This window comes from Trichomycterus rosablanca, chromosome 12, assembly GCF_030014385.1.
Source record: "Trichomycterus rosablanca isolate fTriRos1 chromosome 12, fTriRos1.hap1, whole genome shotgun sequence".
Lineage (NCBI taxonomy): Eukaryota > Metazoa > Chordata > Actinopteri > Siluriformes > Trichomycteridae > Trichomycterus > Trichomycterus rosablanca.
The window spans coordinates 21,098,032-21,123,039 of record NC_085999.1 but is presented as its reverse complement, the minus strand read 5'-3'; the positions used below and the strand labels follow the sequence as shown (position 1 = coordinate 21,123,039).

At 36.9% G+C, this 25,008-nt stretch overlaps 2 protein-coding genes and 1 long non-coding RNA gene across 7 annotated transcripts in view; 2 read left to right on the top strand and 1 right to left on the bottom strand.

Moving 5' to 3' along the window:
• dcaf6 (ddb1 and cul4 associated factor 6) overlaps positions 1 to 3,103 on the top strand; it is a 91,021-nt gene extending 87,918 nt beyond the window's left edge. For all 4 annotated transcript variants that reach the window (XM_063006588.1, XM_063006586.1, XM_063006587.1 and 1 more), the window contains 2 exons: positions 610 to 715; positions 1,765 to 3,103. In XM_063006588.1, the coding sequence (XP_062862658.1) occupies positions 610 to 715; positions 1,765 to 1,808 (150 nt within the window). In that variant the 3' untranslated portion in view covers positions 1,809 to 3,103. The remainder of the gene's footprint in view (positions 1 to 609; positions 716 to 1,764) is intronic.
• Positions 1 to 16,494, bottom strand: part of gpr161a (G protein-coupled receptor 161a) — a 24,504-nt gene extending 8,010 nt beyond the window's left edge. Inside the window, exons 1-6 of one of the 2 annotated variants that reach the window (XM_063006589.1) lie at positions 16,378 to 16,494; positions 10,998 to 11,367; positions 6,517 to 7,235; positions 6,302 to 6,409; positions 5,217 to 5,333; positions 3,263 to 5,030 (exon numbers count right to left, since the gene is read on the bottom strand). In XM_063006589.1, coding sequence (XP_062862659.1) covers positions 4,768 to 5,030; positions 5,217 to 5,333; positions 6,302 to 6,409; positions 6,517 to 7,235; positions 10,998 to 11,350 — 1,560 coding nt within the window. In that variant the 5' untranslated portion in view covers positions 11,351 to 11,367; positions 16,378 to 16,494 and the 3' untranslated portion in view covers positions 3,263 to 4,767. Of the gene's footprint in view, positions 1 to 3,262; positions 5,031 to 5,216; positions 5,334 to 6,301; positions 6,410 to 6,516; positions 7,236 to 10,997; positions 11,368 to 16,377 lie in introns of those variants that run through there. The other variant, XM_063006590.1, reaches the window with a different exon arrangement.
• On the top strand, positions 16,114 to 25,008 carry LOC134324667 (uncharacterized). The gene is made up of 3 exons (XR_010014211.1): positions 16,114 to 16,189; positions 17,901 to 17,969; positions 24,376 to 25,008. It is a non-coding gene; the product is annotated as an uncharacterized LOC134324667 (long non-coding RNA).

Sequence of the window (25,008 nt, the reverse complement as noted above, 5' to 3'; positions counted from 1 at the left end):
ATGGCCAGAAATATCCAGTTATTCAATTCATGTATTTTGGTCACATTTATTGCAAGCACATGTATAAATTAATTGTATAAAATTATTTATATTTCTGGAGGGTCCTTTCCTAGTCCAGTTCGACTGTGCCACTGTGCATAAAGTGAGGTATATAAAGACATGGTTAATAATTTTTCGTGTGAAGAAAGTCCAGTGGTTTGCACAGAGCCCTGACCCCAAGTAATTAAACACTAGGTTCATTGTAGACCCAGACTAGTGAAGTACCATATAAACTGAGGCATTTGTCAGTGGTAAAATTGCATGTTTGCATCACAACACTGCAGAATTCAGCAGGCAACCTAATTCCACACACCTAAGTTTATGCCAAACCCTCGATTTCATTACTAATTCTTAATTGCGGCAAATGCTCCATATAATAAAACAATTTACTTTTAATTTACTGTTAAAACACGGAAGCAGATTTTTTTTTTGCGCAATATTATTTCACTATTAGAATAACTAAACTTTACTGAACTTAGTATTAAGGTCTAATTTTTAATAGTGTGATATATTTTTCTATAAAGGAATAACCTCTGACTGGTGTGATTTTCAATCATTTTTATGTTCTAGGTGATCGCTCGTAATGAATTGATGCTGGAGGAGACAAGGAACACCATTACTGTCCCTGCCTCCTTTATGCTACGAATGCTGGCCTCACTTAATCACTACCGAGCAGGTGAAACCCTTAGTCTTCACTTTATACTTTAGTAAGCCAGTATACAGACTTCTGTATGTATGTTTAATCAGATTTTCACCTGCTGTATTCAAACTTTCATTCAAACTTGCGCTTTTAAACATGGAAATATTTGTTGCTTTTAAACTTGGAAAAATAAACTTGGCATTTAGGTGGTTAAAGCTGTGGGAACACTTTAAATATGTGTATGTAACCCTGAGCAATTATGTAAAGTTTACTGATGTGCAGGTTAACCATACCATTACAGATTATGGCTCAAATGTAAACTTGTCCAACTACAGCATGTTTCCACTTTCCATAAGTCAATTTCAGAGGAGACCAAGCCCAGAGAATAGTGTTTACTAACAAGGATGTTTTCTTTTTGACATCCACATTGTTCTATTTATTACAGAACCTCATTTTTAATGTGCTGCTGTCTAACAAGTTTGTTTGTTGTTTATTAGGATTTTAACGTCATGTTTTACACTTTTTTGGTTACATTCATGACAGGAAACAGTAGTTTATCTTCACACAAGGTTCATCAGTTCACAAGGTTATATCGAACAGTCATGGACAATTTAGTGTCTCTAATTTACCTCACTTGCATGTTTTTGGACTGTGGGAGGAAACCGGAGCTCCCGGAGTAAACCCACGCAGACACGGGGAGAACATGCAAACTCCACACAGAAAGGACCCAGACCGCCCCACCTGGGGATCGAACCCAGTACCTTCTTGCTGTGAGGCGACAGTGCTACCCACTTAGCCACCGTGCCGCCCGTCTAACAAGTTAAAGATCATGATTATTCAACTAATGTTTTAGGCCTTGGCCTCAATGCACAAAGATTTTTTTCAGATCCTTTGAATATTTGTGATTGATGTTTTTGTGTAATATGTCTTAATATGTCTAAATTCTCTATAATGAATGACTTCAGGCCGTTTGTCATACACTGTTTTGACACACCGGCTTGAGCAATAGACAACTGGTGAACTGGATAAATCCAGTAACTAAAAAACTTATGTTTTCTGACCTGATTTTTCTTTCCTCCTCTCAGACCGCTCAGAAGGTTCTCTACAAGAAATCGAGGATGAGCAGTAGCATTGCTGGGATTTTTTCCACACAAATCATCAGTGTTTTTGCTTTACAACAGTTTAATATTTGAGATTTGTACGTGTGGTGTAGAATATTCCCTTGTAAGATCCATTTGTAGTATTCTTTTTTAAGATGACTATGTTAATGATTACTCCACATGAGTAAAAGCATTGGTTAAAAAAAAAACTAATATGAGCAATGGCAATATAGAAAAAAGGAGCAGTGGAATCAAGATATTGGGTTAAGAATGTAAGGGGATTGGCATCTGTCCCTACTACAGTCTTTCTCTGAGTACCTTCGCACTATTGCACTAATTATGTAGAGACTTTTGCATTTTAACCATACAAAGAGTCCAACCTATTTAGGGTAAATATACCAGGGTACTTACATTATATACAAGGGTACAATTGCATACTTATTATTTCAGAGTTGTTAATATCATGTAAACCTCATATGTAAATTAAGTACCCTGGCTAATTTTTCCTACATAAGTAAAACGTTCCATGTGAAGGGCCTGCAAAATCCCTACATGACTGGTGTATTATGTGTTGTATAAGAATACTGCAAAAAGCTATATAAAATAGTAGGTACCGAGGCCAATTTCTCTTCAAAAATTCAAGTGCAATATTTTTTCAGGTTGTTGAACTTTGATCTGTGTTGGATATATTTCCTTTATGTGTTATAGAGTTAGGCATGTCATACAAAATCATGCTTTAACTTTGTTATAAAAAAGACCCCCCCTCCCCATTTTTCCTGTGTGGTTTATGTAGTCAGACTGGCTTTTGAAATTATATTTTTTCATGAACCTATGTTCTTTGATGGCCTTTTCCCCAAGAACATACTATATTTATGCTTTATAAGGTTTAAAATTAGCAAGTTATCATTGTTAAGAAAGTTGGCTATTAAGGTGCACTGCATTGGCAAAATTAATGTTAAGGTGTTTCTTAGCCAGCGGGCTAGATGGTGTTTGCTTTTGGCAGCTGGAGAGCAAAGTGCTTGGCTTAAAGGCCACTAATCACAGAAGTCAAACAAAATGGGTCTCCCTCAACATACTATTTTCTGTGCTGCTTTATACCAGCCGTTTTACACTGTTTAGTAATGTTAAGTGCATCCTGTCCATCCACTAGTTTCTCACTCATGAGAGGATTAGCTTCATTTAAGTTAAACAAAGGAAAAAAGCATAATATTAGAATGTATGGTATTGAATGTGCTGTGATGAATACACTGAAAATTACATTTCAAATGGTTTAATAAATACGAATGGATTCAGACTCTGATGCAGAATAAATCATTGCAAGAAACCCTGTATTCAGCATTTTTTATCATACTGATTCATATTAATATACAGCAACATGAATATTGATTTTGGTATAAAAATACTTGACTTGAACCGTACAATTTAAAGCATTCCACAGGAATTCTCTAAAAATTCATTGCAAACCATTCTATTTCAAAAACAGTTAACATTCAACCAGGCATTTATTTATTTTCTATTTCATTTAAAAATGTAGCAAAATGTACCATCTTTCAAATGCCTTAAACCATATATTTAGGATTAACTTGGAATTGGAATCTACCGAGTCTACTCAGTAAAAATGATTATTCCACACAGACAACAAAGGTTCTTAATACAGTGATTATGGCTTCCTTATGAAAAAACTCCATGAAACAGATTTTAAAGGGTAAGCATTTTAAAGGTTTATATCTCAGAATTATATATACCTCTACAGTGGATTAAAAAAAGCATTGAAAACCCTTAAATATTAGCATAATTAGTTGTGTTGTGGATGTTTACTAGATGTTTACTTTACACTTCTGGTTACAATTATGACAGGACAGATATTTAGGTTACACATGATTTATCAGTTCAAGCTTAATGTCAGACACCATCACAGGCAATTCTGTATCTTTAGTATACCTAATTAATATGTCTTTGGACTATGGGAGAACACCTGCTTGCCACCCTGCAATAAAAGGGCTTGATTTATGAAGTGATGCAGAGATGGTTATACAGCCAACAGATTCTCCCATATCTGCACATAACTTTTGAAGCTGAAACGTTTAGCCCAGATGCCCAATTTGGCCAGTTGGCCAACTATATTATTAAGGCCACTGTTAGCCCTTTTTGACCAAAATAACTCTGGATTCCATTCAGGCTTCTTAAAGCCTGCATTTGCACCAGTTTTTATGCGTCATCTATAAAGGGTGCTGCACAACGCACAGTGAAAGTAAACAGTAGTAACAAGCTGCTGCGAGCATTTGTACTATCGTTACAGATGGGGTTTTTTTTTATCCAAAAAGCAATTATGTATCAACTATTTGTGATAAGAAGAGATCCCTTTCCTCTAGAACTTGACACACGCATCGTCACCGGGTCCAACTGAAAACAAACATACCCTGTGTGATTATCTTTTTTTTTTTTTTTAATGCACCAAACTGTTCAAAATCAGATTCACAAACTCCTTGGTGCAAAAGGACTGTTGTCCTTAGAACACTCAAGGGTATGGAATTTTTTTTTCTTTTAATTTTTGAAACCTATAACTTTCACATAATTAAATATAGGCTGTGTACGAATAGCTAGTAATTATTCAAATCCACAACACAATTAAATGTGCAAAAAGGTGTCTGAATACTTGCTGAGGCCAGTGTTCCTGTGTTATTAACTGACATGAATACTTAGCACCATTTATATTTAACCAGCATCATGATTGGGTATCATTAGGCAGCAATTTACATTTCAGCTCTAATCTGTACCTAAAGTGCAGTAAATAAAAAAGCCTAGGCCAGGGCTATTGTCCATTTTAACCTGCAACACATGGAGGTTTGTATTTTTATAGTGTAATACTTTGGTTCATATATATTAATGCATGTATGCTGTCCACAAGCGTGATGTCTGGCAAAAATTAGGACCCAGCTGAAATAAAGGTTGAGAACCACAGAACTAAGTAGATTCATTGACATTCTCCTAAGGAGAATGAACAAGGAGATGTCCTTGTTCATCATCTTTAACAATTCCCTCATCGATACTCTCCATCCGGAGTCTCTGTCCATTTAGGTAGTGTGGTCCTCGTTGTGTGTGGCATACTATGAATAAGTTATTTGGTATTGGCGTGTTTTCACCAAAAAGCTGAATTTTTGCTTCATTTTCTATGACTGTTGCAAGACAAGATGCGAAGTTGTCCAGAGAATTATGGATTTCTGCAGTGGCTTGAACTGTTGCAAAGTCACCTGGAACAAGATTATAATATGGACAAGACACGGCTTGTAATATTAAACAGTTAAAACAGTTTTCCTACTTTTTTTTTACATTAGGTATTCAATATCTACTTATTATTCTGTTTATGCTCAATAAATGTTTTACATTTAATTACTTTTCTAAACGTTCAGACACAAAAGCATTAATAAATGACATACATTTGCGGGGTTGCTCCACTTGGTCCTCAAATGCGACAGAACATCTTCTTTTAAAGCCGCTGTAGTGTGTAGAGTTAGAGACATCTGAAGGATTATCTAGTATCATGACATCTGTAGCTGGAGGGGGACACGATAAGGATCACTGCCTTAAAACAATGGTGTCGTCATGGTCTTTTTTTTGCAACACAAACCAGTGTGCAATCTCACAATATTTATGATAGAACAGAGTGAGAGCTATGATTGTGCCTGTGAGAACTTTTCAAATAATCATCCAGGAATGGTGGGGGTTGGAAGTGGTAGATATTTATTGTAAGTAATTTAATATAAGACATTATATATTTTATAATTTTATTTATTTTGATATTGATTTAATGAACTTGTTTAAATTAATAAAATTTGATGTGTTGACTGATCATAACAACATTACCAGTAAACCAGTAAAGTAGGGGGTAATTTATTTATAATATACAATATTATAACTGGTTTACACTCCTTAATCAGAAACACTTGAGATAGTATGGAAAATGCAAATAAAAACCCACAGTGTTTCTTACATGTACTTTGATATTTATTTCATTGCAGACAGTATGAACCCATGTTTTGACTGGTCAACTGCATTTCATTGTTAATATACTTCCATTTCTGTATGTTAGGCCAGCAACACATTCCAAAAAAGTTGGGACGGGGGCCATATGGGTCACCATCCAAATTTAGTTTAGTATCCTGAAACTTAAATATGTTGGTAGATTGATTTCAAACATGAGTAGATGCAGTCTCAGAACGCCTCAAATAATCAACTGTTATGAATAAGGAAGTATGCATCTAAATAGCCTTTATTATCAAACCAAATAAATGTGTATTTTCAAAAATTACAAAAAGAAAAAGATTGGGGCATGTCACCATGGTGAGTAATTTAAGCCTCTATTAACATAGCCCAAGTGTAAATGACAACAGAAAGTAATGAAAAGTCACTGGTAAATAAAAGTAAATAAAGTGGAGGTCCATCTGTTCATAATTATTAAGCAATTTTGACAGTAATCAGTATGATAAACTGTGGGTAAGCTTTCTGTGTGCTGCAAACATACCAGAATCCTGAGTGTAACTAAACCCGGTGTCTCCTGTGCTGCTGCTACGACCTAAGAGTTGTCCTCCTCCCACCAGCATGGCCGTCAGGTGAGGAGACATTCCCAGATCTGCAGAAAACATTTAGACTGTCAGGAGGCACAGCAGCCAAGTGGTTTCACAACACAACATGCAACATTAGCTACTTAGTGTTTATGTATAATGCGTCCCCATTTACCTGTAATCCGGTTGGAGATGCTGAAAAGTCGTGATGCCCTGTGACGTGTAACAAATGACTCTCTGTAGTACCGGTCTCCAAAGCACATACCCAACAGCTCCTTGCGAACGGTTTTATTCCATAGGCCATAAATCAATGGGTGACATGCTGCACTGGAAAAAGACAGCCAGGACGCCAGAGTCTCCAGCTGTGGAGAAACACTTCCCTTCCCCCACAGTGCCTCAGTTCCTATTACCACCACATAGGGCCCCCAGGTGGTGAGAAATGTCCCTATCACCACCAGAATAGTTATCAAAGCCTTGCACTGGTTTCCAGAGTAGACAAGACTCTTGCGGCTACCACTAGATGAGGTGGAAGTACTTGAGTTCTTGCGACCATTCTTCTGCATGTTAGACTCCTCCTGGGCAACCACCACCGTCCCACAGTACACTTTACGTGCTTTGATTCGAGCTACACGAAATATAACACTGTAGCACACCAACATGACTGCCAGTGGAAGTAAGCAGCACCATGTGACCCAGAAAGCAGTAAAGCTCATTTCTTTGTGCCAGGCTGCCGTGCATGTCCATTTAAACTGATCAAACTCGAACGTTGACCAACCAAAGAGTGGGGGCAGGCAGCCCACCAAGGAGTGAAGCCATATGTAAACAATAGCCACTGCAGCCCGGTTTCCTGTTATTTTCATGGGGTAGATCATGGGGTACAAAACAGCATAATACCTAAAATACAAAGAGTCAATTGTATTAATGCATCTGTCAACCAAATGTCACATGATTCTCTTTTATGTAAATAATATATACACTGATCAGTCATAACATTACAACCACCTCCTTGTTTCTACACTCACTGTTTATTTTATCAGCTCCACTTACCATATAGAAGCACTTTGTAGTTCTACAATTACTGTAGTCCACTGTAGTCCATCTATTTCTCTACATACTTTTTTAGCCTGCTTTTACCCTGTTCTTCAATGATCAGGACCCCCCACAGAACCATCACAGAGTAGGTATTATTTGGGTGGTGGATCATTCTCAGCACTGCAGTGACAATGACATGGTGGTGATGTGTTAGTGTGTGTTGTGCTGGTATGAGTGGATCACACACAGCAGCGCTGCTGGAGTTTTTAAATACAATGTCCACTCACTGTCCACTCTATTAGACACTCCATGCTAGTTTGTTCACTTCGTAGATGTAAAGTCAGAGACGATCGCTCATCTATTGCTGCTGTTTGAGTTGGTCATCTTCTAGATCTTTATCAGTGGTCACAGGACGCTGCCTATGGGGCACTGTTGGCTGGATCTATTTTTGGTTGGTGGACTATTCTCAGTCCAGAAGTGACAGTGAGGTGTTTAAAAACTCCATCAGTGTGCTTATCCACTTATACCAGCACAACACACACTAACACACCACCACCTTGTCAGTGTCACTACAGTGCTGAGAATGACCCACCACCCAAATAATACTTACTCTGTAGTGGTCCTGGGAGAGTCCTGACCATTAAAGAACAGCATGAAAGGGGGCTAACAAAGCATGCAGAGAAACAGATGAACTACAATCCGTAATTGTAGAACTACAAAGTGCTCCTATATGGTAAGTGAAGTCGATAAAATTGACAATGTGTGTAGAAACAAGAAGGTGGTTTTAATGTTATGGCTGATCGGTACAGTCATGTGAAAAAGTTAGGACACCCCATGAGAACCTTTGTTTTTTTTTTATTTAAACATATGGACATTTGAGCTTAATTTGAAAAGTATTGAGAGATGGAGCTTATACAACTAAACAAAAAATACTTTTAAACACAAGTTGTAAAATGTAATTAACAAAAAATGGAAATTTATCGTGAGGAAAAAGTAAGGACACCCTATGCCCTAACAGCTGATATTTCCCCCTTTTGGCTGAAATAACCTCAATTAGACGTTTACTATAACCATCTACCTTCTCTGACATTGACTGGGAGACAGTTTTTCCCCTCTTCTCCACGCATGCAGAATTTCTTCAGATGTGTGAAGTTTGAGGGGTTTCGTGCATGCACAGCCTGTTTCAAATCACCCCACAGCATCTCAGTAGGATTAAGATCCGGTCTTTGACTTGGCCATTCCACAACTTTCCATTTCTTTCTTTTGAGCCATTCCTTGGTGGATTTACTGGAATGCTGCATGGTCCACCTCCACTTCAGCTTCAGTATTTGGACAGATGGTCGTACATTTTCCTCAAGCACCCTCTGATACAATGAAGAATTCATTGTAGACTCTATAATGGAAAACCATGACATTTCCACCTCCATGCTTCACAGTTGGTATGAGGTTCTTGTGCTCAAAGGCTGTGTTTGGTTTGCACCAAACATGTCTTCTGTTACTGTGCCCAAATAATTCAACTTTGGATTTATCTGTCCAAAGCACATTGTTCCACAAGTCCTGGTCTTTGTCTGTCTTCTCTGGTAAACTTTAGTCTTGCCCCCGATGTTTTTTTGACAGCAAGGGTTTCCTCTGTGCAGAACCCTATTAAAATTAAACTTGTGCAGTCTCTTTCTTGTAGTAGATGCATGTACCTTGACATCAACAGTGGTAAGAGCTACCTGTAGGTCCCGTGATGACATTGTAAAATTATTGGAGACTTTTTTACGCATCTTGCGGTCTGCTCTAGGGCTGAACTTGCTAGAACGACCTGACCTGGCCATGTTGGCAGTTGTTTTAAATGTTCCCCACTTTTGAGATCTTTTTAAATCCCCCCCAGATATGCATCTACAATCTTCTTTCTAAAGGCCTCAGAGAGCTCTGTAGATCTCACCATGGTGATAACACTCACTTCAACAATCAATAGCAAACCAAACTAATGTCTGAAGTTTAAATAAAACTCCAATGTCCTCTAACGATGGTCTAATCATTGCAGCTGATGTGGTGCACCGGTTTCTAATTTTAGACATTTTAAGTAGTTATAAATGTGAGGGTGTCCTAACTTTTAAGTTAATGGTTTAGACCTGCAAGCTAATAAGGTCTCATTTAATCAAGGTTTAAAGAATTCATATTCATAACAGTATAACAACTAAATATCATCTAGACATGTCATATATTACTGTTTCACAATACACAGATTATTGCATTATATTATACAGGAAATGTATTCTTCAGCCATGTGGCACATAAAACATACCAGACTAACCCTCATGTAATACATCATCTACATTTATACAATGGGGAAAATTTTGGTAATCATGGTTTAAATAGCTTCCATGGTTTAAAAATGCCTGAATGACAAAAGCTACAAAGCCCAGCAATTGCCTCAAACATTCATCAGTACAACTGGTTTAATAATTTGCAAGTGGAAGGTTCACAGCACAAATGTGCATGCTGTTAGACTAAAACTAGCATCTGAAAGAGTTGCAAAACAACCTAAAAGCAGCAAGAACAACAGTTAAACAGAGTAAGCAATTAAATGCACCACAATTATCACTGTTACTTTACACCACAAAAAAACTTGCTAAAAGGTGCACAGAGATGCAAGTCTAAAATTTGTACAGCCGTATTTTAAAGCAATATGACTATTGACAAAAAAAAGCACCAGAACAATGACACAATTTTGACACACAATTTTGCCCATTGTAGCACTCTAATACCAATAAACTATTTGAACCTTACAACCACACAACTTGTGTGTGTGTTTATATGTAAAAGTCATGGGATAGCAGTAGCAGTATGTAAATTCATTATTAAGTGGTATTACATCAGGGAACGACTTGGGAACACTCACAAGTTGTGAGGTGTTATCTTGTTTGAATGAGGCATGGCAGTGGGAGCCAGACAAATGGGCTTTCCTATTTCTGACAGACATTTAACACTTCTCGACCAACATTGTCACGTGCGTAACAACAATACCAGTCATAGAAGGCATTACCACCCGCAGCGGACTTCGCAATGGCTGCTGTGCAGGCTGGTGGTTCGTCCATACTGGTGTGGGGTGTGTTCTCATGTTATGGACTGGATCCACTGGTCTGCCTAAACGCGTCATTGACCGGTTCCCACTGCGTTTCACCTCTTGGTGACCATTTGCAGCCCTTGTACCACCAAAATGATGGGATATTCCAACAGGATAATGTATCATACCATCTGGGCCAAGGTGTCCAGAATTGGTTGGAGGAGCATAATAATGTGGCCTGCACGTTCACATAAACCCACTTGATCATTTATGGAATGCAGTGGAAAGGTCCATCCACACCCAAGATCCTGCACCTACAAATACCACAGAGCTGTGGGTGGTTCTCCAGATGACATGGCTCAACATCCCAAAACGTCTTCCATCCACTTATGGAATCAATGCCCTGTAAAGTTGCTGCACTTCACTGGGCTAGAGGGGGCACTACACAATACTAGTTCCTGTCCCATGACTTTTGGCATGTCAGTGTATAAATAGTATATTGCATAGATAATTTGTAATTGCTTATTATACTTCAAACAAGCCATGGACATAAAAATTAGACAACTCACCTGTCAATGGCAATGGCACCTAGTGTAAGCATGCTGGCTGAGCTAACCAGCAGATAAAGCAAAGCTGTAAAGTTACACCACACCACCCCAAACATCCATTCTCTTTGAACTGAACTGGCAGCCACAAAGGGCAGTGTCAGCACAGACAGCAGTAGGTTGGACAATGTCAGACTGAACACAAACTTGTTGCTAGGTGTTAGCAGGTAGGGCTTCTTATAAAGTGTCACCACAATTATCAGGTTTCCCAAACAGATAAGCAAACCAATCACTATGATGGAGGTTGATTCCAGCACCACAGTCCCTCTGGCATACTCACTTCCCACCGCTGTGCCATTCTTGCTGCTGTTCATCATTTGAGGTTGCTATGAACCTGAAGAAAGGATATGTAATGAGAATGCACAACTTAAACTTTATGAATTAATTATATCCTGTACCAATTATCTAAAAAGAATGATTGAATTAATAATGCAGCTAATTACAGCTGCTGATACAGTCCATTAAAAAATCCTGGAATTAAACTCCCAATCATACAATACTGCTTTTGTTATATTACAAAGTTTTTAAATTGCTTAGTAAGTTGTACTGAGTTATATTCTGATTTATGAAACTAGGCTTCAGAAGAATTTATGTACTTGTATCTCAAAATTGTCAAAAGTCAGAAAGCACACAAAACAGGAAGTTCCTACTGCTGGTGACATAATGCAGAAAACCATACATAAGTATATTTTAAATGACTGTGCATCCAACTTAAAGCAATGTTTATACACTTGCCACAAAGTGTTAAATAATGACTTTATCATAGGCATCTTCAACCAGATTACATAGGTGCAGCACTGTTGTTAAGATGTTTTATTAGGAACATATATCAGCACTTCTTGTAGGTGTACATTTAGAAACTAGGACTATTTTTCACGCACAATGTGTGTTGGCCTTGATTTGATTTGATTTGATTTTATTGAACCATTTCATATTTTATAAATAGATACAATACCTCCTATAAAAAACTGAAACAGTCAGGGATAACACAAAAAGTCCATAGACTTATTTCCATTGTGGTCCCTATGTGGCCTTCATTTATTTATTTATTTATTTTTTAATTCCAACAACACTGCTGCACCCGATACCAGTACAATGTATCCTGTATAAGATAGATAGATAGATTAGATAGATAGATAGATAGATAGATAGATAGATAGATAGATAGATAGATAGACAGACAGACAGACAGACAGACAGACAGACAGACAGACAGACAGACACTTTATTTTTCCCAAAGGAAATTATTGAAATGCACAATTATTAGGCTTACAATATATCAATAAAAAACACATTCACTATTTTCACTGTAATAATCTAAAACAGGTCAATGACTAAAATTGAACTGATTTTATTAGTTTCAGAATGATTTAAAGAACATGTTTTAAAATAAGTAATATTTATTTTAAATCTTTTAACAATTTACATTAATAAATGTTTTAACAGCTTTAAAACTGTGAAATGTACTGTATATAATTAGCTTTTTCTACCCAGAAAATGCCATCTAAAATATATTAGTAATGTAAATTTGTTAAAATACTAACATATATGGAATATTTTAAAATTGAAATACAGTTTTCCTTAGTGTTGTTTTTAGGAAAGATTGTGTGGCAAAACAGTGCCACTGTCAACAAAATAATAAAATAGGTAAGTATTCAAATGATTTAATTAGAATTATAATAACTGCTTTATCTCGATTAGGGATGTGTTGGGGCCCTGGAAGCAATGAGTGCATAGCAGCAGCAGGCTGGCAATCCATTGCAGGGCATCACACACTTACAGCGAGAATTTATTTAAAGTCAGCAGTCCAAATAATGAGAGAGTAGTGTTAAATTGTTACTAACCTAGTGTTACTGTAAGTCATCTTATAAATGCAAAATGTCCAACCACCAACCCAGGAAAGGAAACAACAAGTAATATTAGATGTACAGTGATGTGAAAAGGTATTTGCCCCCTTAATATTTCTTCTATTTTCACATGTGTTTTAGATAATCAAACTGAACTACCCAAGTAGATAACCCAAGTAAACACAAAATGCTTTCCTTTTAAACAATGATTTATTTATTAAAGCAGGCAGCATGGTTTGCCCTGGGAAGAACTGATGACCAGGGTGTTTCATGCATTTCACCTGATGAATTGTACCCAATGAATTAAGTTTTTTTGTTTTTATTGAGGGCAAAATGCTGTTCAGCCCTACCTTGCTTAATTTGAAAAAGTAATTGCCCCCTTCTTCTAAATTAAACAGTTAATGCACACTGGTATGGAAGAACCCCCAGTCTGCACAGCAGCCACTGCAAAGTCCACTGTGAGTGGTAATGCCTTCTATGACTGGTATTCCTGTTACACACGTGACAATGTTGGTTTTATTCACAAATGGATTATCCACAAATGGAGAAAACGTGGAACAGTTGTGAATCTTCATAAAAGTGGCCAGTCTACCAAAATTTTTGCAAAAACACCACTCATCCAGGAGGTTAAAAAAGAATAATCATTAAAAGCTACGCGTGTTGACTCATGTTATCTTTATCTTAAAATTTGTTAAAAGATCTGATGTGCGACAAATTAGTAAAAATATATAGATATAGTACAACCTCAAATCATAAAAAATTGGGACAGTATGAAAAATGCAAATAAAATAAAAATGCAGTGTTCCTTACATTTACTTTGACTTGCAGACAGTTTGAACCCAATATATTTCATTTGTTAATATACCTTCATTCCTGCATTTTAGGCCTGCAACACATTCCAAAAAAGTTGGGACGGGGGTGAAAAAACTAAATAATAATGTGATTCCAAACAGGTAATGTCAACAGGTGATTGTAATCAATTTGGTACAAAAGAAGCATCCAGGAAAGTCTTTGATGAGCAAAAATGGCCAGAGAATCTCCAGTTTGTCAACAAATGTGTGAGAAAATTATTGAAATGTTTAAAAAGAATGTATCTCAAAAACAGATTAGAAGGGATTTGCATATTTCTCCCTCCACATTGCATTTATTTATTTATTTAAGTTTTAACGCCATGTTTAACACATTGGTGTCATTAAATGGCAGTAATAGGTATTATGTATGTCTTCATATTTTGGTCCATATTATATGTTCATTTTTATTTTTATGGTTGCAAGGTAGGTTAAAAGTCTTCTTGTGTTGTCTTGTGTGAGAGTCTCTTTGATAGTTTCTGGCATGTGTGCTTGTTCTCTTTCTTTAGTGTATTTTGGGCATTCTATCAAGATGTGTTTTATTGATATAGGTGTTTGGCAGGTTTCACAAGTTGGGGGGTTTTCTCCTTTTATCAGGTGTTGGTGGGTTATTCTGGAGTGGCCGATTCGGCACCTCGTGTATATGACCTGGTCTATGCATCGTCCCTGGTGAATTCACTGCGTAAAGGCCAAGGGCACAAGCTTAAGCTGAACGCCCGTGATCTTTGATCCCTCAGACGGCACTGTATCAAGAACCGCCACTCAACAATCGCTGATATAACCACATGGGCAAGGGATTACTTTGGCAAACCTTTGTCAAGCACTACAATACAGAGTTACATGCACAAATGCCACTTAAAACTTTATTGTGCAAAAAAAGAAGCCTTATATTAACCATGTCCAGAAGCGGCGTCGACTTCTCTAGGCTCAGAGGCATCTAGGATGGACCATCACACAGTGAAAATGTATACTGTGGTCAGAAGAATCAGCATTCCAGGTCTTTTTTGGAAAAAATGGATGTCGTGTGCTCCGGACCAAAGATGAAAAGGACCATTCAGACTGTTATCAGGAACAAGTCTAAAAGCCAGGGTCTGTCATGGTATGGTGAGGTGTCAGTGCCCTTGGTGTCATTTACACTTCTGTGATGGCAGCATTAATGCAGAAAAGTACATTGCGATCTTAGAGCAACATATGCTGCCTTCAAGATGTCATCTTTTCCAAGGATGTCCATGCATTTTTTAACAAGACAATGCAAAACCACATGCTGCACACATTACAAAGGAATGGCTGCGGAGGAAGAGGGTACGGGTACTGGACTGGCTTGCCTGCAGTCCTGATCTGTCCCCAATAGAGAATGTGTGGAGAATTTTGAAACAAAAAATGTGACAACGACGACCCCGTACTGTTGCACATCTTAAGATGTATTTGCAGGAAGAATGGGACAAAATAAAACCTGAAACACTAAATTGCTTGGTATCCTCAGTGCCAAAACTTCTTAAGTGTGGTGAAAAGGAATGGCAACATTACAAAGTGGTAAATGCTTTACTGTCCCAACTTTTTTGGAATGTGTTCCAGGCCTAATATGCAGAAATGGATGTTTATTAATAAATGAAATTAAGTTAGACAAACATTAAATATCTCGAGTTCAAACTTCTGCATTCGAAAAAAAGTCAAAGTAAATTTAAGAAACTCTGTGTTTTTTATTATTTGCATTTTCCATGCTGTCCCAACTTTTTCTGATTTGGGGTTGTATAATATAGAAAAAATTGGGTGAGGGGCAAAATGGCAAATACTTGTTCACAGCACTGTAGCACAGTTTAGATGGAATAGCAAGAACCTGACAACAGTCTGAAGTGTGTATTTATTTAAAAATCAGTTCTGTATTACAGTATTTTAGACATCACTAATCAAATGTTTTTTATTTTTAAGGCAAAATCTAGTTAAATTGTCAACAGCAATTAGTTTAAATTTTAGTGCACAACTTTATCCTGGTCAAGGTCGCACCGGGTCCGCGCCGCACTGGGCAGAAATACACTGGACAATCAATTGCAGGGCTTCGGCCAACAGTAAAGCCTATTTGTAAGCAACTAATACAACAAAACGTGAAATTTTACCAATTTATTCATACATTATTTAAACTTGTTCTTCTAAAATGACAATATGATGTAAATGCCGTCATTTCAAACCTCGTAATAAATATTTGAAAACAAAGTAACACATGCAGACGATTGATTGGTTTCGTAAATTAAAATATATTTTTAAGCTGAATATCCACAAATTCTGTTAAATGTTAGGTAAATGTTTAAGAGCTGCGTAGCGTTGTAACTAGGTAACGTAATCTATCTGCTAGCAGTGTATGCTAAAGCTTTCGAGCGCTGCATTGTATCAGAGAGAAAACGCGAGTTACATTCCTTTAATTCGTTTTAGTAATTACTAAACATATTCCATTAAAATAACTAAGGTAAGTAAATATTATAAAAATGACATTAATTTATAATTTAAAGTCAGTCCTGTTCTACCTGTTAAAGGTAAGAAGTTTGTAGCAGTAAGTTACTGCTAGCTGAATTAGCTCGCGATGCTTTGTCTTAAAGAAGTGAAAGTTTGTGGTGGTCGGGACTGCACAATCAGACGCATAAAACTTCTCCTTACCTCGATAAAGATGCTTCAGAGTCTCACTGGAGAACATGGCCGAGTTCTGGCTTTTTCCTAAGTACGCTGTATGAGATATAAGAAAGCATTTTACATGAGAGGAATCTCTCTTTGCGGTGGTCGGTGAGGAGGATGAAAGAGGAGGGCAGTCCTTGTGTTGTAATGGCGTCTTGGATCCCAAAGTTGAAAACTTATCTAAAGCCCTTTCCCTCAGTCAGAAAAAGACCGGCGGTCTCCTTTCACTCAGGCTCAGTTAAGTCATACTCCACCAGAAACAGATTGGTGGTCTGGTCATCTTCTGCCCACAATTCCCCTTCAATTAGCTGAATAAAGAAGAATGAATGCTTGACAATGGTTCCAGACAACTTTCAATGGGCAACCAGTCTGTACTGTTTTTTGGGGGTTTTTTTATCGTTGAGATATTCAGTACTTTGGGTCAAATGTAAAACATTAGACACTAATATAAAAACAGAAATGTAAAATATAAAAGACCAACAAGAGATAATTACTAAAGACTGCTATTTAAATAAATAGTTTCTTAAAACAATTTACCTATTACAAAGTTAGCTAATTTTAGGTTAAACTAGTTTTATCAAATAAATATTACTTTAATTACATTTATTAATAAACAATTAGTCAGAATGTTGTAAAAACATTTCTAGAAAAGTTTTGACACCCTGTAAAATGCCATAAAAACAAGAATCTGTGATAATTCTCTTGAACATTTATTAAACCGACACTGACATAACATACAAAAAAAATCATTCCTGACCAGTTTAACTGTATTTTGTTTGATACCTGCAACACACTCCAATAATTTCTATTAATTTACTTTTTAATTGTTTGGTAACTGAGGATACTAATTGTTGCAGTTTTGAATGTGGAATTTTTGCCTATTCTTGCATTATACAAGACTTCAGCTACTAAATAGTTGGTAGGGTATGATTCTCCTGTTCATGATGCGCCAGACATTTTTAATTGGAGACCGTTCTGGACTGCAAGCAGGCCAGTCAAACACAGGTGCTTTGTGTCTACAATATTTAACAACTTTTTCCTTAAGACATTAAGTCTTTACTGACTTTGTTTTACATCTGTATTTGAATCTCTTTAGAACTTGGCATCGTGTTTCTGTAACAGTTAAAATGTGTATAGGTTTAATGTTATAATTAAACCTAAATTATTTTTCTTTAATATAGCCTGTATTGGTGCTGGGCAGTTTACATTGGGACGTCCCATTTCCATTTTCCCTTTTGATTTTTGTCTTGTATGAGGAGGTAGGTATCAGAATATGCCTCATACCTAATCTGTATTAATTCTACATTTTTAGTTCATAAAAAGCTCACCAGGTTTATATACAGTATATGTCCCTGGGTTCATTGTCAGCAATTGTGTTGTATTATTTTGCTGATGGTCAATTTTAGAGTGAACTATACTTCTGCACATGTTGCTAACATTACACAGCATGGTTCACGCAGTAAATCATTCAGCTAAGTTTATTCTTTTATATATTTTTTTATGAGGAGGTCAGGAGAGCAGAGAGAAAGCAGGGGCTCGCTAACCAATACTAAAGGCTGTATTATTTCTGTTATCAGGTATGCATCATTTTATGTATAAAGTTGTTAAAGCCTGAGATATATTACGGTTATGTTAACGGTTATGTTAACGCAGCAATGCGTAGTAGAGTGACATTATTACTGTATGCACCCATCTAGTCTGCAAACAAATCCAAGTTGTTTTTGTTAATAAGCTGTTGTTATTTTTATAATTTTTATACAATATATTGTTACCTTTACTATAAGCCCTGCTTTTGCAGCCCTTTTGATTTTTGTCTTGTATAAGGAGGAGGTGAGGAGAGCAGAGAGAAAGCAGGGGCTCGCTAACCAATACTAAAGGCTGTATTATTTCTGTTATCGGGAAAAAAAAACAACGAAAACACAACGCAGAGTTCTTTTGTTTATCGGTGGCAGTGGTATCTACATCCACCGGTTACACTTGTTATTAAGACCTAGCCTGATTTACATAGCCAGACAGGTTCTATTTAAGTGATGTTTAGATTTAACAGGGCTGTCAGTAATCATTTCTGTTTAGTCAATAAGAACTCTATTGACATCTGAATTTGGTTAACTGATTTAGAAGCTAAGGGAATAATTAATTTTCATCATGTAAAAATCATTTTGTTGGACACTATACAATGGCTACTCCTGCACTCTGACCCCAAAGAAGGCCAGGTTAGGGCTGAACAGAAGCTGGGCTCTGTGAATAAAGAATTTCATTGTACTATACATGTGTAAATGTAAATATGGCAGTTAAAGGCATTCCATCTGGATTATCCCTATCCTGAGTGCAGTTTTTGGACGCATTCTATAGCAAGCCATTTTAACATTAAATGTCTTTTATCTGATTACCCATAATTAAATACTGGATATCAACAAATGAGTTCTGACTAGTAACAATTACATTTTGACTATTCAGAATGACAGATCCTGATATTTGCATTTACATTCTTACTAGTAAGAACAGCAATTTACCTCTGATCAGATTTGCACCCTGCTAGACCTGTGCTTTACCACAACCTATTTCAAATACAGTAAGGTTTCCTACAGACAAAAGCATGAATGTGCCATGGGTTCCTCAGTTGATCAGAGTTGTAGCCAACCTCTACATGGAGGAGCATCTAGCCATTGGCAGAGGTGGAAAGAGTACTAAAATATTGTACTCAAGTAAAAGTACTATTACTTTAAATAATTTTTACTTAAGTACGAGTACAATTACTAGTCTAAAAACCTAAATCTCACAATAGTTGTTTTTAATTAAAATATAATAGAAAAAACTATGTTGACACAACATTTAAAATATTTAGGGATGTGTCATTTGTAATTTTAGTACAGACCATCCCATAAAACTTTTTCAAACTGTATAACCACTGAAGTTGGCATTAATTATGGATTCTATAGACCAGCCTTCTTTTCATCACCAACAAATACCAAACAACAGTCATACTGCAAATCCATAACTCAAGGTTAGACATTTTGTGACTTTCACTAAATGACCCAAAGAAAACCTTCAAGATGTAAGACAAAACTTTGCCATTCTTTGACATCAGACTATGTTATGTTGTCAAATAACGAAACATCAAACTCCAAACATGTTAAACTTTTAAAATCACCCTTCCCTACGCTATACCTAGATTACAGCTCCTTTATTTTAGCACCAGTTAATTTTCCATCGCAGAATTCACTGCAGCAGTTTCCCAGACGCGATTTTTTTGGGCGTTTTTTTACTCAGTAACGGATGTTATTTAAAATGTAGCGAATTACAATTCTTAATACAAAACATACTTAAGTAAAAATAAAATTACTAGTTGTGAAATCTACTTTAAAAAGTACAAGTACACAAAAAACTACTCAATTACAGTAACGCGAGTAAATGTAATTCGTTACTTTCCACCTCTGGCCATTGGTTTAGGTACGTGGATGACACCTGGGTTAAAATCAAGTGGAGGCTTTCACTAAACACATTAACTCGAGAAAAACATCAGGTTCACCAAGGAGGACACCAAGAGAAAAAAGTTACCACCCCCATACTGTTCTGTGCTCACTGAGGACGATGGTAGACTTAAAATTGAAGTTTATCGGAAACCCACACACACAGACCAGTACCTACACTTTTTCCACCAAACAACTAGCGAAAAAACATTGTTGTCCCATATGTGGCAGGACTGTCTGAGAAATGTAGAAGAATCTTCTACAAGCATAATATCCTGGTACATTTCAAACCCAACAACACCTTTAGCCAAAAACTGGTTCATTCTAAGGACACCCAGACACAAACTGTGCAAAATCGTGTATGCTGTACAATGCAGTGAGGAGTGCTTAAAAAGACAAAACAACCACTCCACAAGTGCATGGCTCAACATAGAAGAGCCAGCTTATCAGGACAAGACTCAGCCATACATTTGCACTTAAAAGAGAAGGGACACTCCTTTGAGAATACAAATGTAGTCATGATATAAGCATTCTATCTAGGGTAGGAATTTCACAATGTTTTGCTACACAACAGTGCTTTTAGCACAACATGGGCCAGAATCTGTTATGGAATCATGAACATCCTAAGGACCCTTTGCATGTGTCTTATATGTTTAAATGTTTAGCTGAAAAATTTTAGTATTGTTGGTGTTGCCCTGTAAATGTCACATTTTCCACATTTATTCTGGGGTCGTTTTTCCCTCTGTGCAAAGGGGGGGGTGGGTCCAGCCTTCAACAAAGATTTAAAGGTCTTTGTTGAAATGGGAAAGATACACAAATTGCTCCAGGAAGACTTTTTGAACTTAAATAAGCACTTACCTAGTATATGGGAAGCCAAGTCTTTCAACAGCATCCATAATGACATTTTCAGGGGCATTGATGTTTTCTAGAAAGGTGCCTTCATGTTAAAACTAAATTAATTAGGGAGAAAAAGCTTGCTCCATAGTGCAATGACCACAAACATGACCACAAAGTGGCGGCACACTACACTGGAAGTGTATAAAATAGCATGGAAAGATGCTCTAACTGAGTATAAACATGCATTTATAAAAACTAAAGCTTTATATTATTCTTCCTTAATAGAAAATAATAAGAATAATCCTTCTTTTTGAGACAAACTAACTAAAAATATAACTAAAACCGAATCTAATATACCATCCAACTGTGTCAGCAATGATTTTTTTTTTTAAAGTTCTTTAATGACAAGATAGAAAAAATACGACTTTAATGTGAGTGTGACACTTATTGAGTGTGAATATTAAGCATCAATTCACTTTGGGCAGCACGGGCGATAATAGTGACTTATCCCACAAGAAAATCCAACTAAATTCCTTTAATCCAATGGTCCAAACTGAACTAACTGCTATAAGTAAATCATCAAAGTCATCGTCATGTATACGTGACCCTGTTTCAACTCATTTACTTGAAGATTTGCTCCCTGCCATTGTAGAACCCCTGCTAACCGTAATAATTCCTTAGCCTTGGGTATGAACCAAACTTGTTCAAATGTGCTGTCATTAAACTCCTGATTAAAAAGCCTAATCTTGATCCACATGTTCTGTCTAATTATAGTCCAATTTCAAACCTTCATTTTGTTTCCAAGATTCTAGAAAAAGCAGAGTTTACCAACAATTATGTTCTTAACTGCATGAAAGTACTGTAGTGTTCGAGAAAATTTTAAATTAGGATTTAGACCCAACCAAACTACAAAAGTAAAGTATGGTGTTCCACAGGGGTCGATATTGGGATCTCTATAATTTACAGTTTATATGCTACTATTAGGAAAAATTATTCATAAACAATTAATTTTCACTGCGATGCAGAACAACACACAGCTGTTTATATCAGCCAAACCCAGTGACACTAACACAATCAGTAAGATTGAAGATTGTGTAAATGTCATAAAAGACTGGATGGCGTGTAACTTTCTTTTACTTAATTTAGATGAAACAAAGGTATTACTTGTTGGATTTTTCTCTGTAACTCCCAGCTCAGATTCAGTTTCAACTTCAAGAATAAAGTCATATAAGTTTTGATTTCGAGAATGAAGTTGAAATATTTTGGCTATAGCAACCTCCTTGTGTTAAAATGGGGAATGTTCATGATTTGGTAAAGTTATACTTTTGTATTGGTTTCACAAATAAAGAAATCTCCACATCAGCACCGGTTTGTTATTAGCGTAAGGATGCTGATACGGCTTTGCAATAAACTGTGTTTATTTAAAAGAACGTGTGCCACCGGTGCACTTGGTGTTGCGTCGTTGCCAGTACTTCAACCGAACCTTATGGACTCGTACGATAAACTAAAGCCGTAGGGCATTGCTATAAATGGTTGCATTGACGGGTTTAGTCGTCATGTCATGTAGATGGAAGTGTACAATACAAACAACGCGGGTTATTGGATAACCACAGTAAAGCGCATTGGAGCCTGCCTTCAGCGCTTGCGTGCCGATCCAGGTACTGAGACCCGTGATTCTCTAAACTGACAAGCCTATGACAGCTGCTCACTCTTTGGCCATAATATTTTGACCAGTGGCCCTAATCCGCCGTAGTAGAAAATGCTCTTTTACCAAGATTATTCTTTGGAATAATCTTCCTGCTTCTGTTTGGGATTTAGTCACAGTCTCAATTTTCAAGTCCAGACTGAAAACATATTTATTTACTTTTTTTATTTACTTGGTTTTGATTAGTTTTTCCAAACCAGGGATGCTACTTTCTGCAAAACTGACATTTTACACTTAATGATTTCACATTTTAACTGAATCTTCAGTTTTTACCCTGAGGTGGTTCTGATAAAAGCTTGTTTACCCACCTGAGGTTGAAGCCTGCAAGTCAAGACTGCTGTGCCAATAATGCTGTTCCTGCTAGATGTGACGGGAACCTGTCATGTTTGCACCAAAGTTTGTTTGTTTATTAGGATTTTAACGTCATGTTTTTACACTTTGGTTACATTCATGACAGGAACGGCAGTTACTCATTACACAAGACCCATCAATACACAAGGTTATATCGAACAGTCATGGACAATTTAGTATCTCCAATTCACCTCACTTGCATGTCTTTGGACTGTGGGAGGAAACCGGAGCACCCGGAGGAAACCCACACGGACACGGGGAGAACATGCAAACTCCACACAGAAAGGACCCACCTGGGGATCGAACCCAGGACCTTCTTGCTGTGAGGCGACAGTGCTACCCACTTAGCCACCGTGCCGCCCTTGCACCAAAAATGTCCAGAACTCACTACAGACTTTATCACGAATTGGACTGAATAATGATGAATTCCACTTGCTTATTCTTTTGCTAATTATAACTTTTAGTTTAAATTCTTTTTGTGTATGTATGATTTGTGTAAGTCTAATTCATTTACATTATTCTCTAGGCCACCCAAGGAGAATGGGGTCCCTGCTGAGTCTGGTTCCTCTCAAGGTTTCTTCTTATAATTTTAAGGGTGTTTTTTTTCTTCTTGCTACTGTTACCCTTGGCTTGCTCAACAGGGGGGTTTGATCTGTCGCTCTGTAGGTTTGACTTGACCTAACAACTTTTTTTAAAGTTATTTCATGATTCTTTGTGTGTACTCTGATGGGTGACATTCTGGTTTCCACCTATTCACTCACCAAAGTGTAAAGCTGACTGGGAATTTACTGTATTTTCGGAATGTTAATTTGTTCTGCTGATAAATCAATAACAATCGTTTCATGTGTAAAATTTAAATGTAAATAATCAAGATCTATGCATGAGGCAGAATGGCTTAAGACAAAATGCAATTTACGTAGCAACCCCTCCAAAATGTCACAGCTAATTAAGACCACGGTCACGCCATCTGCACAAAGAGCTCCTTTGCGCTATTTACACTAAAAGTTTAAGTGTGCATCTAAACCCTGTTTTACGGCAACCCAGTTGCAAAGTGTTGAAGAGGGTAAAACTGCTTTTTACAGCATAATAAACGCAACCTACTGAGTTCTGAAGCTCCAAAATGTATCAGTGTTACAACCAATATGTACAACATTCTAAAAACATTCCAAGTTTTTACAGTTTTTCTGAGTTGCTAAAACACATTTCCTGAAATTTCCTCTCCTTTTCTTAAAACAGTAAACCCAAAACCCAAAATGTAAGCTACTTTTACAAAACCTCTGACTTGTCTTGCAAAATCAATCAACTCAAAACTATGTTATCTTTGCTCAAAACCAAACACTGCTGTCAAATACACACAAAGTCAGCCAATGCATGAACACTACACAGCAGTTATTACACACTACATAAAACAATACAAAACACTGTGCTTTTATCATAGCAAAACCAAACATCTTTATTCAGGAATTCTGGAATTTTTTTGTACACATGAAAACATATTTACTGATGTGTTTATAAATGTATATACTAGAGAATCAACAAAGAAACACAGTATATGAACTGCAATATATATTTATTTATTGTATATACAGTTTGCAATGTCAATCATTTATTCTGCCTCAGGATCATGTCTCTGGGCTCGGTCAGGCCACACGACTTCATCTACATCACAGGCAATATTCTCCCTATCTAGACAACGGAAAAAAAATCCTTTTGCATGCCGTATCCAGGCTTGAAAAGAATCCACTCTAATGTCATCACAGGCTTCATCCATTGACTGGAGTACATTTTCCTGGATATGCTAAGAAGAATTCCTCACATGGGTTTAGGAAGAGAGAGTATGCTGGAAGGCTTGGATTTATGAAATGGAGGTTATTGATAAATCACTCACATATGTTTTGACAACAGTGAAAGCTCACACTGTCCCAAACGACAACATACACAGGATGCTTTCTCAGCTCAGGTTCCCCGCTCAAGTCCATGTTCTGATACAGAATTCTGATCGGACTGCTCTTGTTTTTGGTCATCCTCATCTTTCTCCTCGCCACCACCTCCGACACACTCCCCTCTTCTTCTTCTATTGTTGCCCTCCATTGCTAAAGTCACAATAGAGCTCAGAAACACACATTTGAACTGACTTTTATCCTGTTTACCTACTAATTTTAACCCTTGTCACAATATTCTAATTTTCTGAGATACTGAATTTGGGGTTTTCATTAGTTATCAGTTATAATCATCAACATGAAAAGAAATAAA